Source organism: Carettochelys insculpta, chromosome 3 (genome assembly GCF_033958435.1).
Source record: "Carettochelys insculpta isolate YL-2023 chromosome 3, ASM3395843v1, whole genome shotgun sequence".
Taxonomy (NCBI): Eukaryota; Metazoa; Chordata; order Testudines; family Carettochelyidae; genus Carettochelys; species Carettochelys insculpta.
The window spans coordinates 43,225,994-43,241,640 of NC_134139.1; the positions used below are offsets into that span (position 1 = coordinate 43,225,994).

The window sequence follows — 15,647 nt, forward strand, 5'->3', positions numbered from 1 at the left end:
ACTCTTGCTCTGGGACGGGAACACAGTTGTCTCGGGGAATTTAAGTCCAGAATCCCAAGACTTCCCTTCACAGTCCTCCAGGGAGCAAGTATATCACCGAACTCGAGAGCCAGAGGATTTGAGGGAGGTGTACCCCAGTGGTTCGTCCTCATCCTCCCCAGATGAGGCCATAGCCCCCGGGGATGTTTCTCCCCCTGATGACCTTAAACAATTCCAGGAGCTGTTCAAAAGAGTAGCTTTCACGCAGGACATTCAAATAGCAGAGGTGCAGGAGAAGCATCATAAACTCCTGAAAAATTTGAGACCCCCGGCTTCATCTAAAATCGCTATCCCACTGGACGAAGCCATTATGGAGTCAGCCACTAACGTATGGCAGACCCCGGCCTCTATTCCGCCTACAAACGAGAGCGGATAAGAAGTACTTCGTCCCAGCCAAGGGCATGGAGTTCCTCTTTAGTCACCCGCAGCCCAATTCTTTGGTGGTCGAATCGTCCCAGCAGAGGTCGAAGACGTCTCAGTACAAGTCGGGGGGGTCGGATAAAGATGCTAAGAAGCTAGAGCTGTTTGGCAGGAAGGTATATTCCTCCTGTACCCTATTATTGAGAGTGGCAAATTACGCGGCACATCTATCAAACCACAACGTTGACAATTACTCTAGACTCACTCCCCTCATGGATTCACTCCTGGAGGACAAGAAGCCGGTGTTAAAGGCGGTTGTCCAAGAGGGCTATGCGGCGTCGCGGACGGGAGTCCAGATTGACCTGGACGTGGCAGACACAGCGGCACGTTCAACAGCTGCAGCAGTGGTAATGCGTAGGGAATTCTGGCTCCAGACGTCTGGTATCCCCAGGGACCTGCAGGCAAAGATCGTGGATCTTCCCTTTGATAAGCAAAAGCTGTTTGCGGACTCGACCGACTCGGTCCTCCACTCCAGCAAAGACTCGAGGGCCACACTTAGGACCTTGGGTATTTATACTCCTCCATACAAGAAGAAGAAATTTTATCCTCAGCAAAGATGCTACGCTTACCAACCACAGCGTGCTCAGTATCAGCCAGGCTACGACCAAGGGCGCCATCAACAGCAGCAGCAATACAGGACTCCCAGGCGATGTTCTCAACAAAGCCATACACCCTTGGGGCAGGCCCAGAGACAGCAAGTTTGACGGGTATGTCGGGGGCTGCACTATCAACACCATCGCTCAATGCCACTCTCATCTCATGTTCCATCATCACCTCAAAGCGTTCCACTCCCAATGGCAAAAGATCACCACAGACAAATGGGTGCTAGAAATTATAGCCACGGGTTACACAATCCCCTTCCAGTCACTTCCACCGACGAAGCCTCCCGCCAGGCCTCATCTCAGGGATGCTGCCCACGAGGCAAGGCTCAAGCAGGAGGTAGATCACCTCATGTTCATAGGGGTGGTGGAAAGAGTGCCGGAACAATTCCAAGGGAAAGGTTTTTATTCACGCTACTTCCTAACAGAGAAGAAAACAGGAGGCTGGAGGCCGATCTTGGATCTACGGGGCCTCAACCGTTACTTGCACAAGCAATGCTTTCGGATGATCACAGTTGCCTCCATACTTACGGCACTGGACGATGGCGACTGGTTTGCAGCCCTCGACTTACAAGATGCTTACTTTCATACAACAATCCACCCGGCACACAGACGCTTCCTACGCTTCATGGTCGGCAGGGAACATTTCCAGTACAGGGTTCTTCCGTTCGGCCTATCCTTGGCACCCAGCGTCTTTACCAAAACCCTGGCAGTGGTATCAGCCTACCTGCACAGACAGGGGGTGTTTATTTTCCCATATGTGGACGACTGTCTGCTGAAAGGGGCCTCAAAGGCAGAGGTCTTACGCATGATACGCGTCACCATGAACACGTTTACTTCGCTAGGCCTAGTTATCAACCTTGCAAAGTCAAAGACCGAATCCACACAAGATATAGAGTTCATAGGGGCACGCATAAACTCTATCACAGCAAGAGTATACCTGCCCGACGCCCGCTTCCGCACCATCAACTCCCTGGTGCAAGTCATGACGTACAGCCCCATGATGCCGGTCCTAATGTGTCTGCAGCTGTTGGGGCACATGGTGGCAGCGATGTTTGTGGTACAGAATGCCAGGTTATACATGCGAAGCCTGCAGCATTGGCTGGTGAGTGTTTACAGACCGGCATCCCACACTGTCCACAGGGTAGTGTCGCCCACGACGGAGGTGCACAGATCCCTAGTGTGGTGGGAAAATCCCAAGAATCTGCAAGTGGGGGTACCTTTTCACCAACCACAAATTTCTATTTTTCTTACTACTGACGCCTCCCACATAGGATAGGGAGCGCACATTGGCAGCAAGGTGACGCAAGGGCTATGGTCCCCTGCGGAACAGACACTGCACATAAACATACTGGAGCTCAGAGCGGTGTTCAACGCGTGCAGACATTTTCGAGATTACCTGCATGACAAAGTAGTAGGGATCAATACCTCCACTGTGTTCTACATCAATCGACAAGGAGGGGCACGATCCCGTGCGTTATGTGCAGAAGCAGTCCGCTTGTGGAACTGGTGCATCGCCAACAACATAACGTTGAAAGCCTCGTACTTGCCGGGCGCTCACAACGTGAAGGCAGATCAGCTGAGCAGGTGCTTCGCACTCACGCACGAATGGCAGATCCGCTCCAACCTGCTACGGCGCATATTTCGTACCTGGGGGTTTCCCCAAGTCAATTTGTTTGCCACCCAGTACAACAAGAAGTGTCCCCAGTACTGCTCCAGAGCAGGAATAGGGTGGGGGTCCCTGGGGGACGCATTCATGATTTCATGGAAGGGCCCTCTACTTTACGTGTTTCCCCCCACAACGCTTATCCACAAGGTTCTGCAGAAAGCTAGAAGGGAGAGAGCTCACATGATACTCATAGTCCCAACTTGGGACTGGCAACAATGGTTTCCCTTGCTTCTGCGCATGTCGGATCGTCCACCACTTCCCCTACCGGTGGCGCCGGACTTACTCACGCAGGCTCAGGGGTCCATAGTGCACCCGCACCCTCAGGGTCTGCACCTACAAGCATGGTTAATCCATGGCTCAGTGCCTTAGAGAGCACGTGTATGGAGGGAGTACAAGTAGTCCTGGAGTGTAGCCGAAGGACCTCCACCAGGAGGACTTATGAACAGAAATGGACTCGATTTACAGCCTGGTGTTCTGCCAAGCAGTTAGCTCCCCTTGACGTTCCTATAACTGTAATACTAGAATACCTGTTGGACCTCAAATGAGACAGGCTTTCTCTATCCTCGCTAAAGGTCCACCCCGCTGCTATATCAGCTTTTCATCATACAGAGCAAGGGCCCACTGTATTCGCCCACCCTGTCGTCACAAGGTTCTTGAAGGGGCTGGTAAACCTGTACCCCCCTCAAAAACCTCTTCTGCCGTTGTGGAATTTGGACTTGGTTCTCAGTACACTATCGGGACCACCTTTCGAACCATTAGCCACGGTACCCCTCCGACTCCTTACGATGAAAACAACCTTCCTCCTTGCGATTACGTCAGCCTGCAGGGTGAGCGAGCTCGCAGCAGTGATGGCAACGCCGCCCTGCACAGTATTCTCAAAGGAGGCAGTAACCTTACAGTTACACCCAGCCTTCGTTTCAAAAGTTTCCTCGGAGTTCCATCTTAACGAACCAATAGTTTTACCCTCGTTTTACCCGAAGCCTCACAGCTCTAGCAAGGAGGCGCGCCTACATCTGCTAGACGTGAGAAGGGCGTTGGCCTTTTACATAGACAGAACTAAGTCCTTCCGGAAAATGGACAGGCTCCTAGTGTCTCTCGCTGCCAGGTCAAAAGGGGAAGGCCTCTCTTCCCAGAGAATTTCAAAGCACATTGTGCCCTGTATAAAAATGTGCTACGAGCTTCGAAAGACCCCTTTGCTGGCCCCACCTAGGGCTCACTCCACCAGGGCGGTGGCGGCATCAACAGCCTTCTTCAAGGGTATCGCGTTAAAAGACATCTGTAGAGCGGCGACCTGGTCATCCTACGACACCTTTGCCAAGCATTATGCCCTACATCGGGTATTCGGGGAGGATACCCATCTGTTGACAGCAGTCCTTTTGGGGGCAAGCTGCACATGAATCGATTACCCACCTCCTTACTTGGGTTACTGCTGGGTAGTCACCTATTGTGGAGCACCCACGGGGACCACTCAAAGAAGAAAGAGAAGTTACTCACTGGTAGTAACGATGGTTCTTCAAGATGTGTCCCCGTGGGTGCTCCACCACCCACCCATCCTCCCCTCTTCGGATCTCTGTCTGGTGTTTTTCAGGAGCATCCGAGGCGATTGGTCAAGGAACTGGCGGGGACTGGATCGTGCACATGGCCGGGGGCGCACAAGGGAGTGGCGCACGTTGGCGCATGCGCGATCCAATAGAAACTGCTAGAAGAATTCCGATCTGCGGCACCGGGCGAGCCCGACTCCTATTGTGGTGCACCCATGGGGACACATCTTGAAGAACCATTGTTACTACCGGTGAGTAACTTCTCTTTCCAGGCTTACAGCAGGCTATTCTGTAAGCTGCATCACATTTTTTATATGACATAGCCTGACTATTTTACAGCAGAGCATGATGCTAATCCGTCCCCTCTAATATGTAAGACCCCATTAAATTCATAGCCAAGAAAAATGCATCACAGACCATGAAATCTGGTTTTGCCCTATAAAATCTGGTCTTCTGTCTGCTTTTACCCTATATTATACCACTTCCATGGAGGGGTGGAGCCGCATTTCTCAAATTGGGGAATCCTGACCTAAAAGGTCGGGGTCATGGTTTTGCTATTCTTTCTTCTGCTCTGCCTTCAGAACTGGGTGGCTGGAGAGTGGCAGCTGCAGAGCTGGGCTGTCGCTTAGCAGGCAGCAGCCCAGAAGTAAAGCTGCCACTTTCCAGCTACACAGCTCAGAAGGCAGCAACACTGTCATCAAAAGAAGCCCAGAAGTGAGGATAGCAGTGCCATGGTCAACCATTACAATACCTTTATGACCATCCAACAACTTTTTGAGTCAGGATCCCTACAATTACAACACTATGAACTTTCAAATTAAAATAGTGAAAATCATAATGTTTGTTTTTTAACATCCTGTGAGCAAAATGGACTATGATTTTGTTAGAGCCCTTCCTATATGCAGTTCTAATATTCTTTCTTCCTCTGTGCTGGAAAGTTAGCATTCCCGCTATTAGCACTGCTAGAAATAAGAACTTTGCATTAAAGAGTTAACTGGAGAAGCTTTTGAACCCAAAATGACTTTGAACATTGCCTTTCTTTACTAGGCTTGAAATCTCAGTCTAAAAGAGCTGTTTCATCGACTCCCCCTCGTCCACCATCAAGACGAGGCAGAATTATGGCAGATAAAGTAGGAAGCTCTTCCGCAGGAGGTGAATCTTCCAGCAAGACCATTAGCGTTCCAGTTTTTCATCTATACCATAAACTTTTACCAGGTAACTTCAAGAACTGTTTTTAAATTGTTAAAATTAACTTTCCTTTCAGCTTAAAAAAATAAGTACACATGCAATATTGAACAGTAAGTATAATCCTGATGGAGATCTGTATTCCTTCTTTTACCTCTACCGACTTCAGATTTGTAATTATTTTATCATTTGTCTACCTTTCAGGTGAAAATGGGACTTTATAGCAGCTCATATATCTATAAAGCTTAGCTGTAAAGACTGAGGAATAGACTTGCTGGCTTCCCTTGAAGCTCTTAAAGTATCACATTTATTTAAGAAAAGATCCTCTTGCAGACCATCAACAAGACCTTTTGTAAGCTGCCTCACTGGTTTTTGTTGTCTCACATAAATTCAAGGGTCAGCTATATCCAGTTTGTTGCTTAAGTGGATAGCAACTCTTAGAAGTTCTTTTACCAATCTGTGTCATTGAGTGAATGCCGCAATATTTATGCTTCCTAAGGCAGCATGGCTTACATATTTTTCATATGACAATCTGGCTAAGGCATATATGTGCTTATTCAATATTTTGAATGTTTGTAGATGCCACACAGACTGGTGGGCAGTAAATTAACATGACAGGTCACCTTATTGCCAAATTAGGGGTTCAGGTGGGAGTGATGAGAATCATTAGAGGTATAGAAAACTCTAATATGAATAGCGATTTACCACGGGTAAGGAGACAAGTAAGATGGTCTGTGATAATATATAGTTACAAATAATTCAGGGAAGAGTTTCTGTTCTCCCCATCTAATACAAGATCTATGGGGCAGAGTGCTATTCTCATTTTACAGACAGGGAATTGAGAGACAAGAGACTTGTGCACATCCACACAGTGAAAGTCTGTGGCAAAGCAGGAACCCAGTCACCAGCTCCCTCTCTCTCTATCTCTCTAACCATTGAGCCATGCTTTCACAACTCTCACACCTGAGACCTTCATTACCATTAAAACAAATTTATGTTCTTGAACACAGACAATCTGTCATCCTCAGCTATTGAGCAACTTCTCCCACAGGCACTCCTTGAAGGCAGTTCAATAGGCTGTATCTTTGGTAGCCAGTGGTTAGCTGTGTGTACCCTTGGAGTCTGTCCCCCAAGCCCAGGAGTTTGCCTCTGTCTGGCAGAGGTAGCAAGTTTGGTTTTCTGTGACTTCATCGTGGGGTGTATCTATTTTATAAGGGAGCAGAGATGTCTCGTTTACTCTTCAGGAAATTCATTGGGCCCCCTGACAACCTGGGGCAAAACAAACTTAAGACATTTGATTCTTAAGTGGAAGCAGCTTTGACAAAAGACAACTATCTGCTTAAAAAAAGGTATAAGATGTATGGGACATGTTATCAAAGACGATGCTTCCTTTCTGTGAGATTCCTGGAGTGAACTTCTTAGTAACAGCTAAAGCTACGTGGTTACCTACCTCAGTCAGTCTGGTTACACTACCCCAGTGGTCCCGTTGCCAGTCTCCACTTAATGTGTCTTCCCCTGGGTATTTTACAGTGTGGGTTGCTCACAGATTAGATGTTTAAGCCTTGTACTTTTTTTGCAACTTTGACAATCAGCTTATAAATTCCATAGTAATTCTAGTTTGGATCATTGGGTCCTCTTTACACTGGGGAGGAGGGGACGATTGTTTATTCTGGACACCAGAGATTTTTGTGGGTTAGATTGGCTGCCTAGCAGTGAGAAAAGATGAGAGGGCAAACTCTTACTTTTAAATTATCTCAAGTTTCTAAACACACGAGGTTAAACTTTTATCTCTGATATAGATTCAAAAAGATGTTTCTAGCTACGAAGACTAATCCCTGTTGATGAGCAATTTCTTCTAAGACTCTTGTTGCTGTATAGATTTAGGCTGTGTTATTCTGTTAACATAGTTAACATAGGTGTGCTAAACTTCTTAAAGTGCCTATTTTTTAATTTTAACAAATTGATTGATTAGTGGCAAATTCTCAGAAAATTCATTCATTAGTCAGAGCAAGTGTTGTAACAGAGAGGATCGGCTGTTTTATTCACTCATAATGAGGTGCAAAACTTAGACTTATAGAACCTGAAGCAGTGATTCCATGGTACACGGAGGGTATTAGGACACCAAAACTTGTGTCCGGTGAACTTCATTAGGGTATCCAATAGCTTATTTCAGACTACTGGAATCTATGCTATGGTAAAATGAGTTAAAACTTATGGACTTAAATGTCAAGTGTTACTGATGTGGTCGGGAAATAAAGACCCACCAACATTAAATTCTATTCTGTAGCTGTGGCATAAGTTAAGGATCAAGCTTGTGTTGTATTAAAGGAACCTCATCATAAATAATTTTCATAAATGTATTGTCTAAAAAATGATCCAATTATGTTGTTGTTTTAGGCCAGCCTTTGCCAGCTGAAATGACACTTGCCCAGCTTCTGACTCTACTGTATGACCGCAAACTCCCCCAAGGCTACCGATCAATAGACTTGACAGTTAAGCTTGGTTCTAAAGTGATCTCAGACCCAAGCTTGTCAAAAACAGATTCGTTTAAGCGCCTCCACACAGAAAAAGGTAAGCATGTAACTTTTTTTCCTGTATTTTCAGCTTCTATTTTTAGCAAGACCAGCCAGGCTTCAGGCTGTTTCCCTTTGTCTATTGCTGGTATTCCTAAATAATGCAGCTTGAGATGTGTTGAGATTTATAGTGCATGGGATCTTCCCTTTTAAATATTGTGAAGTTACTTCCAAAGATACATGGTGTCAGGTACAGAGAATAACAAAAATAAAATTAAAGCAACTGTCATACTGAATTGTCTACTTGCTGAGTTTAATTGAAACCTATACTGTCTGTCTCAGTTGCCTCTTCCTGTCTCCACTTCTCTCCACACAGGATCTGATTGATTTTCTGTCTAGATAAAACTGACAAATACATCATCACTTTCACTAGTTCCCTCCTCTTTCTCCCTGTCACAGCGGATGTTTCTTGTCAGCTTTTCTCTAACCTCTCCACCTCACCCAGTGGCCCGATCCCATCTCCTCCGCACCTCCTCTTTATTCCTTATTCTTTTTATAAACTTGTCTTTTTCCTCCCCTCAATGCAAACTTTCTAAAGTTTTTTTAATCTAAAAACCCATTCTTCACCTCACTTGCCTGTCGTTTACTGTCATGTCTCCCTTTTCATCTCAATTTATTTAATGTGTGGTCAACAGTTGCTGTCTGGATGTTCTCCTCCAATTCCATTCAAGACCTTCTTCAGTTCAGATTCTGTCCCTTGTTCTCTGTTGACACTGCTCTCACCAGAGTTTCAGTTGAGCTGGGTAAAGTTCGGAATCAGTTCTCCATTTTCTTGTTCATTCATCTGTCAGCCACCTCTGATACCATCCGTCATGCTCTGATTGAAATCCTGTTCTCCCTTGTTTCTCTACTTTCCTGGTTCTCCAGCAATCTCTAATCACTCCTGTAGTGTGTTCTTAGGTAGATCCTTTTCACTAGTCCTCCATTTTTCTGGGAGCCTTCCTCAGGATTTTCTCTGTGGTCACCTCCCTCTACATATTATCTGTGGATAATCTTATCTCAAACAAAATCAGGTATCATTTATTTCTGTGCTGACAATTCTGCTCCTCTACTACTGACCTATCTCCTTTTGTCTACATTACAATCTTCCTTAGTCTGACATCCCTCTGTGGATGTCTACACATCAAATCAATGTCAACATGGCTAAAACTGTTCTCTTAATCTCTTCCACCACAAGCTGTCCATGCTGTCTCCTTTCTAGACCACTGTGAGTGACACCAATGGCTTGCCAGTTGCTCTGGTCTGTAATGTCCAGGGTGTCCAGGTTTGGGCAATATCTTCAACTGGGCCCTCTTTTTAGCCCTCACATCCAGGCTGTTCTTAAAAGTTACAGCTTCTTTCTGCATAATGTTTGAAAGTGCCTTTCCGATGCAGCTATGCAGTTAAACTCTTGTCCAAATGATATCATTTCACATCTCAAATACTGCAGCGTCCTTTTCTCCAGCTTTGACAAATGCAGTTTTGCTCTGCTCATACCCATTTAGAATGCTGCTGCAGTGATCATTTTCATAGCCTATCAGTTTATCACAAGAAAATAAGAGTGGCTAGACTGCGTCAGACCGAAGGCCCAACTAGCCCACATCTGTTCTTCTGACAGCGACCAGTGCCATGTGCTTCAGAGGAAATGAACAGAACAGGCATCAAGTGATTCATCCCCGATCACCTCTTCCAAGTTTCTTACAAGCAGAAGTTAGGGACACCATCCTTGCCCACCCTGGTTAATAGCCATTGCTGGACCTAGGCTCCCAGAATTCTTTTTTGAACCACATAATAAGTCTTGGCCTTCTCAACATCCCCTGGCAGAGAGTTCCACAAGTTAATTGTGTTGTTTGAATAAATACTTGTTTTCATTTGTTTTAAATCTGCTGTTTTTATTATGAGGAGTAAATAAACACTTCCTTATTTACTCTTGCCACATGAGTCATGATTTTATAGACCTCTGTTATATTCGTTAGTTATCTCTTTTCCAAGCTGAAAAGTCCCATGCTTAGTAATTTCTCTTCACGTGGAAGATGTTTCACCCCTCTAATAATTTTATTGCCTTTTCTAAACCTTTCCATTTCCTATATGTCTTTGATATGGGGTGAATACATCTGTACACAGTATTCAAGATGTGGGTGTACCGTAGGTTGATCTTTGTTTTGTTACCTATACCTTTCTTAATGACTCCCAATATTCTGTTCTCTTTTTTACTACCACTGCAATTGAATGGATGTTTTCAGGTAACTATCCAAAATGATGTTTTTTCCCAGCAGTTAACAGCTAATATAGACCCCATCATTTTATATGGTTAATTGAGATTGTTTTCCAATGTGACTTACTTGGCACTAATCATCATTGAATTTCATCTGTGATTTTCTTGCCCAATCATGAAACTTTTTGAGATTCTTTTGAAACTCTTTGTAGTCTGCTATCTTGAACAATTTTCTGTCAACTGGAAATTTTGGAGTTTAACCTTTTCACAGATCATTTGTGAATGTTTACTAGAAGTGGTCCCAGTGGAGACCCTGGAGGGATACTACTATTTACTTCTCTACAGTTTGCAAACTGACAATTTATTCCTATCCTTTATTCCCTATCTTTTAACCAGTCACTGATCCATGAGAGACATCTTCCCTCTTATCCCATGGCAGCTTACTTTGCTTAAGAACCTTTGTCAAAGGCTTTCAGAAAATCTGAATACACTGTATCAACTGGATCACGCTTCTCCATATACTTATTTATCCTCTCAAAAATTCTATTAGAGTGGTGACGTCTAATTTTGCTTTACAAAAAAACATGTTGACTCTTCTCCAGCAAATTATGTCCATGTGCCTGATAATTCTGTTCTTTATTATAGTTTCAAGCAATTTACCTGGTATTTGAAGTCAAGCTTACCAGCCTGTAATAGCCAGGAATGCCTCAGGAATCTTTTTTTAAAAATGGCATCATATTAGCAATCCTCCAGTCATCTGGTACAGAAGCTGATTTAAACGATTGGTGATATACCACAGTTGTTTATTCCATGATTTCACATTTGATTTTCTTTAGAACTCTTGGGTAAATACCATCTGGTCTTGGTGACTTATTACAGTTTAGTTTATAAGTTCATTTCAAACCTCCTTTGACTCCTCAGTTTGGGGCAGTTCCTCAGATTAATCACCTAAAACAAATTGTTCAGATTTGTCAATCTCCCTCACATGCTTAGCCTTAAGGAATTCGTTCAATTTTTCTGCAATGTCCTTATTGTCCTTGGCTGCTCCTTTAGCATCTCAATTGTTCAGTGGCCGCACTGGTTCTTTATCAGATTTCTTGCTTTTGTTGCCCTTGGGACATGTTTTTTTATTTTTGTCATTCCTCTCTTTTCAGCTCTCTCTTGGATACCCTTTCCTTATTGCATCAAACACTAAGTGGCTTGTTTCGTTTTCCAGGTTTTTAATGGCCTCTTCCTTCTTTATTATTTCTCATTTATTATCAAGATATTAACTCTTATGACTAATTGGCCTGTGATGCATGCCTCCATCAGCCTCATGTTAACTTTTCAAACAAGCTCCTTCATGATTTCTCCCATGCTGCTCTGCATGCTTGGAGGAGACTGCTGTAGAACTAGGCAAGCTAGTCTAATGCCTTATCTAGTAATAGAGAGCCATGTTAGTCTGTATTCTATTAAAACAAAAAAGCCGTCCAGTAGCATTTTAAAGACTAACAAAATAATTTATTAGGTGATGAGCTTTTGTGGGATAGACCCACTTCTTCAGCTCTATAGCCTTACCAGAACAGACTCAATATATTAAGCAGAGGTCCAAAAATTGTTAAAGTTTGGCAAATCAGGATAGAAGAGCAGAGAGGGGAGTGTAGGGTAGGGTAGGGAAGTGTTAGGTCAAACATCAAAATATGTTTGAATCCTTGTAATGCGTCAGGTAATTGCTGTCCCTATTCAAACCGCGTGTTACTATGTCAAATTTGAACATGAATGTAAGTTATTTTTGGACCTCTGTGTTTTATATATTGAGTCTGTTCTAGTAAGGCTATCGATCTGAAGAAGTGGGTCTGTCCCATGAAAGCTCATCACCTAATAAAATATTCTGTTAGTCTTTAAAGTGCTGCTGGGCTGCCTTTTTGTTTTAATTGCTTGTCTGTATGTTAGGTTTAACCTAAGGTACAAATTTAACAACATTTTGTTTAAATCATATCCATATAGGATTTTGCCTATATCCTCATCTATATGGAGACTTAATGCATTGCATTGCATGCTGGAGTTTGAATTTGCAGCTCACTAAGTCTCCATGTAGACAAACCCAAAGAATGGCTTCTGTTTCTTTAGATAAACTTGTTCATAACGTCTTAAGATAAATAGAAAACAAACCTCTTAAAATCTGAGTCCATACAAGGTCTGGTTTTAGTTAATTGACTTAACTTCACACCCAAGGTCAACTTCCCAAAATCCACAAACATGGAAACCCCAGATGCTGTATCATTTCAGGTAGTGGCACCCTTGCCACCAGACTGTCCAGTTACGTAGACTCCTTCCTCAACCCCTATGACACCAACACTCCCAGCTATCTCCGAGATACCACTGACTTCCTGAGGAAATTACAAAACATCAGAAAACTTCCTGACAACACGATCCTTGTCACCATGGATGTAGAGGATCTCAACACTAATATTCCACATGAAGATGGATTACAAGTGATCAGGAATATCATTCCTGGTTTGTTACTATAGCCAATCTGGTGTCTGACCTCTGTAACTTTGTTTTCACTCTCAATTAATTTTGATTTGGGGACAACTTATACCTCAAGATTAGTGGCACTGCTATGGGCACCTGCATGGCCCAACAATATGCTAATGTATTTATGGCTGACTTGGAACAACAATTCCTCAGCTCTCATCCCCTCTTACCCCTCCTTTACTTACAATACATCTGTGACATCCTTATCATTTGGACCCCATGGTGAGGAGACTCTAGAAGAATTCCACAGAGATTTTACCAGTCTTCACCCCACCATCAACTTATGCCTTGACCACTCCACAGGAGAGGTTTGTTTCCTGGACACTACAGTACAAATCAACGATGGCCTGATCAGTACCACACGCTACCGGAAACCCAGTGACCGCTATATTTAGCTACATGCTTCTAGCTTCCATCCTGCACACACAACATGATCCATCATTTCCAGTCCAGCCCTTTGGTACAGTCACATCTGCTGTGATCCTTCGGACAGACTAAAAACTACAAGATCTCTACCAAACATTCATAAACCTGAATTACGTACCGGGAAGTGGAAAAAAAACCCAACCAACCAAAAAAAAAAAAAATTGACAGGGCCAGATGAATACCGAGGAATCAACTACTCCAAGATAGGCCCAAAAAAGCCAATAACAGAGCACCACTGGTCATTACCTACAGCCCCCAACTCAAACCACTGCAAGGCATCATTAAAGACCTACAGCCTAATCTAAATCAGGATGCTACACTCCAGAAGGCCTGAGGTGACAGGCCTCTTCTCTCCTATAGACAGCCTCCTAACCTTATGAGGATCCTCACAAACAACCACAGGCTATACCACAATAATACCAATCCTGGAACTTTCCCTTGCAACAAGGCCCATTGTGAACTTTGTCCACATATCTATTCTTGAGATACCATCCCTGGACCCAACCATGTTATTCACAGAATCATGGGCACATTCTCCTGTTCTTCAACTAGCATAGTATATGCCATAATGTATCAGCAATGCCCATTCACCATGTTTGTAGGACAGACTGCAAATATTCTCTGACAAAGAAAGAATGGGCACAAAACAGACACAAAAAACCTCCTAACTCAAAAACCTGTCAGCCAGAACTTTTATGGAGTGGGCCATTCTGTTAATGACCTGAAAGTCTGTGTTTACTGAAGAGGAACTTTAATAACCATTTACAGAGGGAATGCTCAGAACTATCATTTATATTCAAATTCGACATATTAATACATGCTTCGAACCAGGACAGCAATTACCTGGCACATTATAAGGGCTCTTTTACATACTTTGTTTTACCTAGCTCTTAACTTCCCCACCCCACACCCCCCTCCTGCCACTCCTCTGCTCTTCTGATTTGTCAACCTTGGTAACAATTTTTTGACCTCTGTGCTTTATATATTGAGCCTTTCCTGGCATGGCTATGATCTGAAGAAGTGGGTTTTGTTAGTCTGTAAAGTGTCCATGGCTATCTGTCTGTCACTATTCAAGGTCAGATAAAGAAGGACTTTCTTAGACAAAGCCTAAGGAGAGTAGAAATCCAACTGTCTTGCAATCTGGTGACCTGTGCACTGTCCCTTTTAGTAGTGCCACTACAAGCCATCCACAGAGACGACACCCCTGGACTGGAGAGCAATAAGGGCAAGAAAAACACTGCACCTGGGGATAGGCTCTTAAGCAGGAATGAGCAATGTTCGCATCAACCTGCCATGCTGAGGAGAAGGAACTGGGCAGCAAATTCCCTTCAGGTGACACTCAGTGTCACACCTGCTCTCCTGGCCAGAGCCAAAGTGCTGGCCCTGCTTGAGGTCCCAGGAACTGACTCTGCTGCTGGTTCGAGGCAGCTCGAGTTCCCGTGCTCCCAGGAGCAGTGGCGCATGGATGCAGCAGCTCTTCTGTGCAAGACCCAGTACCAGCTCCATGTCCACCCATCATGAGGCAGCAGCGTGCTCTGTCTCTTCCCTACCCCGTGTGCTGCTGGTGGAATGGGGAGCCTGCACAATGTGAGCTCTGTGGCTGGGCCTTGCTTGGTGGGTGCTTGTCGCCCTTGGCAGAGGCAGGCAGGCAGAGGAGCCAATTCCCCCTCTATCCCCCTGTGCCCGTTCTGCCTTCTCCCCTCTCAGTCCCTAGATCCACTGACTTGCACCAGGCGGAGGAAGGGAGGGAAAGGGCCAGAGATGGCCAACATGGGAGATGCAGGTGTGAGGTGGCTGGAGAACACAGAACCGCCCCCTCTGGGGCCAGACTGCTCTTTCCCAGGGCCTGAATGGTGTCATTGCAACTCCAGATGCTTCCAACACTGACTCCTCTGTGGCTCCCTGCCCTGCCCCCACTGAAATGATAGAACTAAATTTAGTTAGTTTAATGGATGGATCCCTACCCCTAGGGTAGGTGGAGGCATTACTTGAGGCAGCAGCAGCAGCTTTTCTAATGTCTCCCATGGCTTTCAGCTGTTGCAGCAGAGCTGACAGCATTGTTTCATCTATCCTTTCCTGTACAGCCCCTGCCTCGGAAAGAGTCCACATCTCTGACTGTGCAACCTGTGTCCAGAGAAACTCTGCTCCTGGGCCTGCCTGTCTTCTCCAGGCTCCCCCTCACTCTGTGCAAGGGTTCTGCTTGCTGCAAGAGCAGCCTGGCTCTCCTACGCTGGACAGGGTACCAACTGGGCTGTAGGAGGGGCTGGTATGTTCCTTGCCAAAGGGCTTCTGCTCTGCCGCTAACTGCCTAGAGCCCCTGAACTGAGGGCTTGGATGGGTCTTTTGGCTTCAAGCCCCTTTTGCTGGAAGCAGCATGGCCAGCGCTCCCCAGCCGGCGCTCTGACAAAAAGAGCAGGTGACTTCATCATCCGGTGGTCACTTTCTCAGGTTTTTCTCTGCAACCTGCCAAGAGTGAAAGTGACT

General features: G+C 44.9%; 1 protein-coding gene across 1 annotated transcript in view; it reads left to right on the plus strand.

The window, feature by feature from the left end:
- The window catches only part of BIRC6 (baculoviral IAP repeat containing 6), a 328,895-nt gene that overhangs the window by 187,078 nt on the left and 126,170 nt on the right, over window positions 1-15,647 (plus strand). The window contains 2 exon segments of the mRNA XM_074989697.1: window positions 5,316-5,483; window positions 7,851-8,024. Of these exon segments, the coding sequence (XP_074845798.1) occupies window positions 5,316-5,483; window positions 7,851-8,024 (342 nt within the window).